The 13,002-nt window shown below is 40.0% G+C and overlaps 1 protein-coding gene across 3 annotated transcripts in view; it reads left to right on the top strand.

Annotated features, from left to right (window-relative positions):
• LOC136874637 (gastrula zinc finger protein XlCGF57.1) overlaps window positions 1–13,002 on the top strand; it is a 214,118-nt gene that overhangs the window by 167,468 nt on the left and 33,648 nt on the right. The window contains exons 1-2 of one of the 3 annotated variants that reach the window (XM_067147856.2): window positions 6,575–6,703; window positions 9,903–10,031. In XM_067147856.2, the coding sequence (XP_067003957.2) occupies window positions 9,966–10,031 (66 nt within the window). In that variant the 5' untranslated portion in view covers window positions 6,575–6,703; window positions 9,903–9,965. Of the gene's footprint in view, window positions 6,704–9,902; window positions 10,032–13,002 lie in introns of those variants that run through there. The other 2 variants (XM_067147857.2, XM_068227987.1) reach the window with 2 other exon arrangements.

Genomic DNA, 13,002 nt, shown 5'->3' with positions numbered 1-13,002 from the left:
GAGCTACACAATATCTGGTTCAATCCGCCAGAAATTAAGAAAAGTTCACGTACATATTTTGCAAACGGTGGTAGGTAATTTAACATGATAAATGTAACATCATAGGGAAAATCACTGTTGCACCGATGAAAACGCTTCGCGAACAAGTACTCGTCACATATAAACAACTAGAATCACGCATATTCTGCTAGAATAGATGGGCAGCCCCACAGCAAAAGAGAACAACAAGCTGATTATATCGAAATGTCACTTAGTCAAATAACGTTTTCTCTTAGATTACACTTAGCTGGATAGATGGAAATATATTATAAAACTTTAAAATGATATTTATAACATCATTCTGAATGTTTAAAAATAATTTTCCTCGATTTATTCACTCTCATAAGAACTATGAAACATAACGTGTTGTCTTAGTTTCGCAGTGGTGGACAATTTCTAATGTTCAGCACTCGATGAAAATGAAGTACACCCGAAATGATTATGCCAGGCCAATGGACAGCCCCGGTGATGTTAAGCCGTCTTTACTGGAAACTCTTATATCATATGTTGACTTATGATATAGTAGCACTTCCAACCATGGTGGTAAACTTAGCAATGTAGCGTCCAGACACGAAATATATAATAGGATTTTCCCCATTGAAGAACATGGGTAAAACAACTCTATTGACTCTAAACAATGATGTCTTTAACCTACATGGACGAGCTACAATTTGATGTAGACTGCTTAATAACAGATATCCACAGCATGAATCGGAAGGTATTGGTACAATAAAACCCCAGAGTTACAAACAAAGCTAATCCCTGCAAATACCCCCTGTGGGTGGGGGCGGTAGAATAACACCCACGGTATCCCCTGCCTGTAGTAAGAGGCGACTAAAAGGGGCCCCAGGGGCTCTGAACTCTGGAGCGACCACGGGGCCCTCAGCTGAGTCCTGGCATTGCTTCCACTTGTGCCAGGCTCCTCACTTTCATCTATCATATCCGGCCTCCCTTGGTCAACACTTGTTCTTTTCTGACCCCGATGGTATTACGTATGGATGCCTAGGGAATCTTTCATTTTCATGCCCTTCGTGGCCCTTGTCTTCCTTCAGCCGATACCTTCATTTTTCGAAGTGTCTGACCCCTTTCATTCTTTCTCTGTGATTAATCTTATATAGAGGCTGGTTGCCTAGTTGTATTTCCTCTTAAAACAATAATCACCACCACCACCATCCCTGCAAGTCACTATTTCTTCTGTGTAACAGTGTACAGATTGCTCCATCTGTCACACTATAAGTTTTGTCATACACCAAGATTAGCCAAATGTTCCCGCAGGCAAGCACAGATTCTTTCAAAATACAATTACATCTAAATCACACGACACTTTGAAGCACATAGACACTGAAGGAACATCACCATTTCAATTATCAACATCTAAATGAATTGTTTTTTTCGAGGAATACGAATAGGTCAACCATTTAGAATTAGAAAAAATAGTCTTCCCTAATCTCAGACTTACTCTCAGATCACATATGCACACTACTGTTTTGTAGAAATATTCACGATGTATGTTCCTAATCCACTTCTCTCTTAATGTTTCATTCCTTAGAGAACTTAAGAATAGATGTATGAGTGGCATTGCCATAGTTCGATTTAAATCCGGTTCACAACACGATCAAAACTAATATATTCTCACATGACTGCGTATAATTCCAGATCCTAGTGACCAGTGACCCATATAAATACACTCACACACTTATATTCTACATAGAAACTAATACTTATTGTCAACTTACATGAAATTACTCCGATTGAATGAGAAAAATAAAACGAATACGCTCACCTTTATCGGTTGGAAAGAGATCCTCCCTAACCACAAATTTTGGTTACACACATAGCCTAGTACCGTACGATAGTTTGGTCTTTGACTTCCAAATTTTCCCGGTGAATATTCCTTATCCATTTCTCCTGTAGAGATCTATCTTCAGGAAATTTAAAAGCTTCAGCAACGGTATAATTAGATCTACAACCACGAACGCAGCAGGAACGAGCCATTTTGTGTTACCGGTATGTTACAGCACGACAATATAAACACTATTATACATCAAAAATACCATCATATAAATTTCTAACAAAACACCATACTGATAAACCGTTCCAGATTACTATTTTACCAAACATATACTTTATACTTCAATAACTCGATCAAAATAACACTCTTTAACAGAATGTAAACACAGATATGAACCAACCGCATGTCTCAAACGCTCGCCCACGAAGTCGCCATTTTCCTCCTAATCGATTGTAACATTAAGGTCTGATATTATTGTAGTCGGTCTTGAACCTTAGCCTACAAGGAATACAAAGCCTGCTCACTCGCAGTGCTCCCTTTAGAAACAGTGTCCGCCTGGCAGTGCGCGCCTTGACCACTGCAGCGCTAGTATACCACCTCACATCAGCACTCGCTAGCATTGCAAACGGGTGTTAAAACCAGCACAAATTTACCTCTACACTATATTTCCTGTATATTATATACGTTACTACGCAGAATGAAGTAGAAAATAATAAATGGTCACCTTTTACCCCTAGGAGTTCAATTCAGCTGTGGATTTTCATTTCAAATAACACACATAACTGTCGACATTTATGTCTGGCGTTTAAAAGGATATAAATTCTGCACTAGATATTTTCACAATCAAACCTTAGATTTTCAGTAGAGAGGAACGACTTTAACCATTTTCCTTGATATTTTTCTCATAAATTGTTTTTCTTCTCAAGAAGTATTCTCGGCGATACTCATCTGTCATGCCATCAGCGTAGTTAGTGACAGAGGGGCGCAGAAACTTCTGCGGTATTATTCTGCTTGGTTCCTCAGGATGATCACTTTTTCCACACTGTAGAATATGATTTTTAGCAACAAGTGGCAACAGTATTTCGGTTAATGTTTTTGCTATTTTTGGACTGCCCAGCGTTACCGATATCATTTCGTCCGTTACTTGCCCCAGTTTCATCAGCAGTGAAACAAAACTTGGCTTCGGATACCTGAGACCACCTCTGTCTTTGATTTTTATTAATGACATCAGTGGAGATGGACTCTGGATACTGCTAATTTTATCAACACACTCTTGACATGGCATGTGGTCTTCGACAACTGTTACCAAATACCCTCCAATATATGCCATTGCAGCACTCGACATAGAAAAGCTTGGTGCTCCTTCGGCTTCCTTTGGATACTTTCCAGCTGTGTTTGAACATTTCTTGCTAACTCAGAATTCGTTGCTCCCGGTTCATCCGCGTGTGCGGTTTGTTCACTAACTAACGATTGCAAAAATTGGAAAATATATATTATATTTATTTTGTTCCGAAAATAAGAAGAAAACCATTTAGAAGCTTACAGGAGACCATTAATTCCTTTTCTGGTTATTTTTCACGAAAAACTGGAAGTTAAAAGGGAACTACTTATATGTCATGTCACTTTACGTTCCACAACTACTCCTCTCTTCTTCCTGCATAGACGAGCACATTAACTTACGCTCCTTGATAAGAATGGGCTGCTGCACTCTTCGAATATTCCAAGGTTCAAATCACAGTTTCGACATTGGCAATTCTCAATGTGAGTTTCATGTAGAGTGTATGTATGTTTGTTTAGTCCTCAGCCCGAAGGCTGGTTGGATCCTCAACAGCTCCGCCATCAGCTGTCATAGATGGCCTAGGCATCACTGAAGAGGCGTACTAGGGAAATGAGGAGTGAGGTAGTTTCCCGTTGCTTTCCTCACCGAGCCAGAAGTTGCTATTACATATCAGTCTGCTAAGCCCACCGAAATGCATGCACCAACCGACCTTATGAGCAATATTTTCACACCATTCATAGCAGGGACTGGCTGCAGAAGGAATGGGATTACTAGCATCACTCATACCTCAGTCACTTTCATTTTGTCAAAGCCAAGGATAAAGCTGAGACAGATCAATGAAAGTAACAAAATTGCTCTAGCCCATACCAGAAGACATAGTGCACTGTAAACACTAGGTCCCGCCAGCAAAGGCGATCATGTAGAGTATACCACGGAAATAATGAAGGTATGAGAGAGCCTTGAAGTCCTCGGGTACCTACTCCAATATTTGTGCCAAATGCGATGGCCATGACACCGAAGGAGTCTGGCATTGTTTATACCTTCCCAAATAATATGCTAATGTTGACGGATCATGCAACTACTAAATATTTTTATTCCTGCCCTGAAGAGGGAGACGGGCTTCCTAGACGTGACACCGTCTCTCGGGCCAGGAGATTTATATCGAAGCTAATATTATTATCAGAACAGGAGCAATAATAATAATAATAATAATAATAATAATAATAATAATAATAATAATAATAATAATAATAATAATAATAATAATTAAGTAACTTCATTTTTGCCGTCACATGGTCTGCGTATTTACTGTACCATACCGTGTCTGCTTATTGCTTTAATCCATAATTACCTAGTTGGCTCTTGGCAAAGGAATTCATGAAAACTAGTTCCAGAAATTTTATTTCTAGAGCCTTGTTTATAAAACGGTAGGCAACAGTACACCACTGTAATATAATTGACGTATTTTAACAATACGACGTCACCATTAAGCATACAACGTGTAGAAATACCGCCAACCGAGGTGTACATGTGAGGTTGAATTGCAGCGCCTCTAGCGGCAAGTATAGCATCCACAGGGCGGACAGCTATAAGTGGGTATTGAGCAGGCTTTGTATTCCTTGTAGGCTAAGCCAAAGCCTACTAGATACTAGAAGGCCTGGACAGAAAGCCAATTTCTTGCATTAAAAGCGGGTTAATAGATTTTCTCTTTTCCACCGCTAGGTTCGCATTTATGTTCTATTGTTTGGCGTGAATTCTATGATGATGTGTGTTACTACAATATGTTTTATAAGAAGAAATAATATATTAAACTTTATTTTATACGGTAAGGCCTTATCTAACGTGAAATATGAAGAGTTTTGCCGTTTTTAATTTATTTGGTCTCACGATTTGCAATATATGGATGGTTGCTGAGATGCATTTACAGTAACATTTGTTTAGTTATGTGCTTCCAAATTATCGTCAAGGTGGTGGTGGTGATTATTGTTTTAAGAGGAAGTACAACTAGGTAACCATCCTCTATATAACACTAATCAGAGAGAGAAACTGGAAGGGGTCCGACACTTCGAAAAATGAAAGTATCGGCCAAAGGAAGACAAGGGCCACGAAGGGCGTGAAAATAAAAGACTCCCTAGCCCTCGGAAACCTAATAGCGTAGGGGTCGGCAAAGAACTAGAGTTGACCAAGGAAGGTCGGATAGGATATATGAAAGTCAGGAGCCTGGCACAAGTAAGTGGAAGAAATGCCAGGACTCAGTTAAGGGCCCCGTGGTTGCCAACGCACGTTCAAAATTTCAGAGCCCCTGGGGCCAATTACCGTCAAGTTTCTCTTTCCATTCTGTAGGTTAAGATGGTTTACTGCCGGGCTGAGTGAGTCAGACGGTTGAGGCGCTGGCCTTCCGACCCCAACTTGGCAGGTTCGATCCTGGCTCAATCCGGTGGTATTTGAAGGTGCTCAAATACGTCAGCCTCCTGCCGATAGATTTTATGGCACGTAAAAAGAACTGCTGCGGGACAAAATTCCGGCACCTCGGCGTCTCCGAAAACCGAAAAAGTAGTTACTGGGACGTAAAGCCAATAACATATTTATTATTAACATTATTATGATGGCTAATTTTGCGTGCCTAATTGCACATCTGACACAGCGAAGAAATATACACAAATATAAATTTTCATCTTTTTCCTAAAGATCCGAGTTTACGGGAGAAATGGAGGCCTGCTATTTTTGGACAGGGCAGCAGAAAAGTATCTCTTTCGGCTCCTAATGATAACTCCAGAACATGTAGCTTGCACTTTGTCGAATCAGATTACGGTGTAAGTACTGTGAGGGGAATTCTGCCTCCCCGACAAAGTGCCGTTGCAAATTCTTCTTATTAAAAATGTATTAATATTTACAATGCGGGCGTTAGGATATCTCGGAAAATGTAAACTTGTCCGAAAGCTGAAATTCCTTACCGCTCCAAAGTTTAAAAAGACGTTTCAGTGCCGCGACTGTGATCAAGCACACATCACATACGTTATACTTACATTTTTCAGGCCTGTTCTTGATAATAACGCAAAGAAAGTGACTAATGACTGTTATTTATTAAACAAATTCAAGAGCAAGCCTCTGAGCAGAAAAGTGTTGAAATTATAGAATTAGGGAAAAATCGGGTCAGTACTTCTATTTAGGCCTATTTCCCTATTCTTTACTTCTTTGTGATAAACAAGTGCAAAATGAAAGAACTCTATGAAGTGTAATGTGTTCTAAGTTGTTTTGTATATTTATATCTCATTCACACGGGACATAATGATAATAAAAATGTATTATTTCGCGTTATTGTATGAATATTCAATATAAGGATATAGACAGAACATGAGAACAATAGAACATAAACGCGATCCAAGCGGCCATTGTCTGAACTACATTCTTCGCCCAGAAATGTGTCGGCTTGTCCAGGCCTTCTATTATAGCGTAGGCAACGGCTAAGCTTGAGCCTTGCTCTTAGTGAAGAAGTGAAGGCATCCGGCTTACATCGTGGCAGCCAATCCTAATTATTAGAACTTCGGGTAACCTGGAAGACACTGAGAGTATTTCTTCACACTTGTCGATGGGTAAGCTGAAAAATAAATACACATGCGGTAATTATAGTGCAATATTTGAACTCGGTTAGCAGTGCAGAGGCCTCATTGCTATTAAAAATTCAGCGACCGAGCTCGATAGCTGCAGTCGCTTAAGTGCGGCCAGTATCCAGTATTCGGGAGATAGTAGGTTCAAATTCCACTGTCGGCAGCCCTGAAAATCGTTTTCCGTGGTTTCCCATTTTCACACCAGGCAAATGCCGGGGCTGTACCTTAATTAAGGCCACGGCCGCTTCCTTCTCACTCCTAGCCCTTTCCTGTCCCATCATCGCCATAAGACCTATTCTGTGTCGGTGCGACGTAAAACAACTAGCAAAATAAAAATTTAAAAAATCAGCGCGTTTCCCTCCAAATTAACGCTACAGGTCTTCCTTTGTCAAGTGAATCAGTGCATGCTTTACTTTCAGTCTTCATCATTGCGTAGAACAAGGAATATGAGTTGTGTAGAATATTTAGTCTTCAACAGGTTATTCTACATTGTTTCTGCTTCGATTTACACAATTCATGCTTTGCTTTCGGTACTGAGATATGCGTCATATGGTCTCGAACCCAACTCTATGCTGGCCATTATTATTTTTAAAAAGAGTACCGTAATAGTTTTAATTGTCTAAAGAAGGCAAGTACCTATTCACGGTTCTGTTTCGAAGTGGCAGGTTTGTTGTTTAATATTGAGTTATAGGGACGGGTCACCATGCCCTGTGCAGTTTTATTCCATTAATTATGTTATTTCGGTACCGGTATGGTTCGTTTCATTAAGTAATTGTGGTTTCTTTACTTTTCACCGCATATATAATCTCTAACGTGTCAAACAAACCACCTTGGCTACAAAACACGTGCGGAACGACTGTCATTTGTTTACTTTTCGCAACCTTCTCTGGAAGGATGTTATCATGCAGTGCACAATGCAGGCAAGTAATAGGTGGTTGTGATTATTGTTACACCATTGGTCTGGACTGGTTCTTGCCGTGTGGACAGTTAGGATAGAACCTGGACAATTCCAGTCATATAGGGGCAGACAAAGAGGGCCCCCAGGTTAGAGCCACGAAATGGCCTTAGGCCTCTATTATTGTGTGGAAACACCATTGGTTCCTTAACATGTTACATTTGCTGGTGCTCTTATTGTGCCGAGTTTCGTAACGGAATAGGATTACCATAGTTGATGGGAATGAGATCACGTGCCACTTTACATTGCCTAATAGCAGTGCAGATAGCTACTTCAATAATGAAAATGGAATGTAATGCTTTTTATTAGGTTATAAAAGCAAATGTATTTCTGAGAGTGGGACGGTGGGCTCCTGGACATCACAGTGGACACATCTCTCCTCTGAGATGCATTCCAAGTAAGATTTCATTGATTTCCACTTACAGAAAATGTTATAAAAATCTTGGCACGAAGTGTCAATTGTTACCATACTGTAACTCCACGTCCCTCTATCCTCTGCTAAACTTTTCATGATATCATCCATTACTATGGTAAACAGGATTGATGGTAGAACACTTCCCTGCCTCAGCCCACTAGTTATTTTGAACCAACTTGTCCTGCCAACTTGTGTTTGCACGCAACTACAACATTCCTTGTACATTGCCATGATCATTTTTATTAATCCCTGTCCAATTCCTTTTTGCACCAGACTGTCCCAAACTTTAGTCTTGGGGACACTGTGATATGCCTTTTCAGTGTCGATGAATGTCATCACCGTATCATTCCTAAACTCCCATTGTTTTTCCATTAGCTGTCTGATAATGAAAATGGGCTATATTGTTGACCTTCCACTTCTGAAACCAAACTGATTTTCCAGTATCTGATTCTCAACCTTCAACCTTATCCTACTTTCCAGTATCCTCTCCATTATCTTAGCAACATGGGATATTATAGTAATTCCCCTTTAGTTCTTCAATTCTTGTGTAAATATAGAGTAAGTCCATGCATTCCCTCAGAAAAGAGATCTTTATACAGACCTCCTTATACAACTACTTGTTCAGCACACCCATTCTCCAACTGTGATTGCATCGTGCTTCCATTCCAGCAAATGGTACACCTGTTTTCTATCTACCATTGGGGTGACTAACTAATGTATATGTAGAAATCCATGACTCTGTACCTTTGCTTTTATTTTATACATACTTTGTTATCTTTCTGGCTTCTTTTCCAAGCTGGATATGTGAACCATAAAGGGTGACATCAAGAGCTTCCTTGTATTTAGGTAAACACACCAACCTGTCTTAGGACACTCCTTGTGAAAAGCACATGAAGCTGTTACCTTCTTCCTCTGAATTGAGCATGACATCCATATTGTCTCATAAGAAGGGCCTCCAGGTATTCAAAGAAATACACCAACAGTAGCACTTACAGCTGGCATCCACTGTTGAAGTGTTTTACTATAATAAATTAGAAAACCAGTGCTCACCTCAAATACTGATACTCGCATTATACAGAACATCTTGCTGTGGAACCATCGCTGCATGGAAGTAAAACGTGGATAACAGCTGCCACAGAAAGAAACTCTTGAATTGTGATATTACCAAAGTGTGTTGAAAGTCAGAAGGATAGTTTAGGTCACCAATAAAGAGATAGTGAATAAGGTCAATAAGGGGAGAAATATTTGGCAAAAATTGACCTTGAGGAGAAATTGATTGGATGGACATTGAGAAAACCAAAACTTGTTCAACTGATTTGAAAGAGTTATATATGGGGTAGGAATTTGGTAGGGTAATGGTACTTACTAGAACAGCTGGATGATGCAATAGTTATTTAAAAATGGGCAGGTAAGCACAGGATACTGTGATGTGAAAATCTGTTTCAAACTAGTCTGTAGACCTGGAGAGTAGCTCAGGATATGGTGGCATGGAGATCTGTATCAAACCAATCTAGAGACCTGGAGGGGCCCCTCATAGTATAGTGACATTATTAGTAGCATCTCATCTAGGTGTCCATGGTTCAGTCCTAGCCAGTGCATGGGAGATGTTTGAAATAAAAGCCATACTCCTGTGATTTGGATTCCCTGCAAGAATAAAGGCTGTGACACTAGATAAAGAAATTGGCAATCACGGAAAGCTACAGGCCTGTTTGCATACGTTGTTGGTGTATAAACTGTGGCAATAATAATAATAATAATAATAATAATAATAATAATAATAATAATAATAATAAATTTTCTGTTCTGTGTTTCAGTAGACAGTCAGTGGATGCAACTTACAGCTGAAGTTCATGTGAATAGTTCTGTTGCTGTGTGAAATGGACCAAAAAGTGGAGATCAAGGAGGAACCAGTTTGGCTTGAAGAAACAGCAGGTACATCTTTTGTAAGTATCATTCCAGATTACTTTATAGTGACTGGAATTAATTCATTTTCAACAACTCTGTATTAAAGAAAATAGTGCTAATGTTGGAAGTGAAATATTATAGTACACTAGTGTCCAAAAGTTAAGCATAATCACTAAATAAGACCATACCGCTTGACAGGAATGTGAGATGGATTGCTGAATCACACACAATATGTCACACAACTTTGTTTAACAAACAGTGTCAGAAAGGTTCTGAAGGCTAAGGAACATCTTTGACAACAACTGACAAAACTTGGCAATGTCTTCCACAACAAAATATGATGTTAATAGGGTGTATGGTTGCCCCTAATGGCCACACATGCTTTTCAGCGACATGGCATGCTCTCTATCAGATGGTCCAAGAGCTCTTGTGGCAGTCGATTCCATTTCTCCAAAAGGGCAATGCGAAGGTCTTGAAGGGTCCTTGGTGGAGGCTGACAGGATGCAATTTGCCTCCCCAATGTATCTCAGGCATATTCTATAGGATTCAGATCCGCAGACCTCGCGGTGCATTCGGGCATTATCGTCCTTTTAGAGGAAGTCTGGACCAACCGCACCTCTGAAGAGTCAAACAGGTGGTCTCATTACCTCATCCCTATATCTCCATGTGTTAACAGTGTTCGTTGGACCACCCATAAAAATGTGCAGGTCAGTATGGCCATTCAACATGATGCCGCTTCACACCATGATGCCACCACCACCATACTGGTCCCATTCCACGATGTTCCTGTGGTTGTATCGGCTACCTGGTTCTCTCCAGATTGATGTGCAATGGGAATCGTTGTGCAAACTGAAGCAGGATTCATCTGTGAAGAGCACATGCCTACATGCATTTATGGTCCAGTTTCAATGTTGATGGATCCAAAGTAAACAGGCCCGTCTCTGTGCTGGAGTGGGGGAACGCACACCGCTGGATGTCGGGCAAACAGCCCTGCTGTTCTGAGCCTCTGGTACACAGTTTGCTGGGAAACGGCAACCCCTGAGTTGGCTGCAAGCTTCGCAGACAATTTTCTTGCAGGTGCACTCCGATTTCGTCTTGCGTTTAAGGCCAGATATCGGTCCTGCTGTGGGGTGGTTACCCTTGGTTGACCTAGTACTGGCCTATGATTAACATCTCCTGTGTGTTGAAATCATCTCCAAAGCCTGGAAATGACACTTTGTCAAGGATACGGCATCTTCAGTCTGTGTTTGGCCTGCTTCCAGGCTGCCGAGTAATCTAACCTGCAAAATGGGGTCCAAATGGCATTGATATGCCATTATGTTGTCACGTTCAACACGAGGCTACACTCCGCACACTATAAGAGGTCAAACATGACTGAGGGAATATGGGGTGCAGGAACTGGCTGGGTTTACCTTGCGGTTACGCGGTTAGTCAAAGCAGGGAACACACCTTTCCTATACAGAGTGAACACGTAAGGTTGGTAGGTGCATATATCATGTAATTTGTGAACGGTCTAAATGACTTTAACACGCATTACATAGCAGTTTCTTTTACATCCAAGACTCGTGTGGAACTCCCCTCTTTAGACTCTCACTGAAGATAAAACTGTGCAGCTTTACGACTATATGGATACCAGATTCCATGGATATTGAGAGAATGAAACAATTCTTCACATGTTCAAGATTTCACTCAAGCATTCTACATTAATCAAACTGCTTCCTTGCTGTTCAACCAGCATTTTTACCTTGTATACTATCAGACAGACTCTTATTTTTATTATTGAAAAGTTTTATTATATACGAAGATTTTAAGTAAATTCACACTGCTTTTAATTTGTTGAATGCATAGAAACACTTGTATATATTGCAAAAGCTTTGTAAGTATTAAGGCTCCTATTTGTTTCGATTGTTAGCTTAGCATCAATACGGGTGTGTTTTTGACGTTATACTTACATTTTATCCGCGTTAGATGGGAAGATAATAATATACAACCCTCTAAAATCTTAGGTTATAATCAAGCAATGCAACCATCCACTGTTTATAAACTGTGACACAACAAAATGTATCAAATAATCATACATAAATTATTGTAAACAATTAGTTCTTACGGGACTTACGTACAATACTTCCTAGGACAAGCACAATATGTACCACAACAACCTAAGTAGAATAATTATATCCTAGTCACAAGAATTGTAAAGTATTGAAAAGGTGATATCAATAAATCAGTTATAAAGTTTTAATAAACTTTGACGTGTGATATTTATCACATGTAAAACTTTGATGTGTCGCACACTCGGTGACACTCAGTTTGTTCTCCCTAGGACACACACCCTCCCACTTCCCCTCCTTATTTCCTGCTCAACGTAACAACTACCAGTACTTGTTTTGAATCAGATACACACTTACCCCAGCAGAAGTGAGTTATTTTCCGCACATGAAGGCCAGTAACAAGGAAGTAACACGACTTAAAATTGCACTATATTATTCATCTTCTATCTCTACTTAGTTTTTCTTTTAATTTCAGACAGAATAGTATTCATTTCTACAAATAACTTTACTGCTTCGGCCCCATGTTGACTTTGAATCCTGTAGCATTCAACCTTATATACAAATTAAGGAATGTCTATCAAAGATCTTATAGATCTTTCATCAAGAAATACTTTAAATCAAGAGGTCTTATTCACAACAACGATCATTTTAATATTTTATAAATACAACTGTTAGTATGGTTCATGTTTGTGGGTTACTGTAGTCACGTCCTAGTTCGTGAACCATGGGCAACGGCTGAGTGGCCTAGTAAGTGGTCCTGGGAGTCGGATACCAGTTGCTATGGAATGGGAGTGGGCATCTCGGACATATTCTGAGTCGTGGCCCTCCTTGTGCTCAGGCGGCTAGGACTACACAATTCACCGGTGGTCCATAACCAGTTAGAGGAGAGATCCTCACTTGGACTATGTGCAAGTAGGGCAGCATCCTGCTTCATGAATTTACTGAGCTCAGAACACTT

Source organism: Anabrus simplex, chromosome 5, assembly GCF_040414725.1.
Source record: "Anabrus simplex isolate iqAnaSimp1 chromosome 5, ASM4041472v1, whole genome shotgun sequence".
In the NCBI taxonomy this organism is placed as follows: domain Eukaryota; kingdom Metazoa; phylum Arthropoda; class Insecta; order Orthoptera; family Tettigoniidae; genus Anabrus; species Anabrus simplex.
Note: the sequence above shows the minus strand (reverse complement) of the source record. Positions and strands in the feature narration are given on the sequence as shown.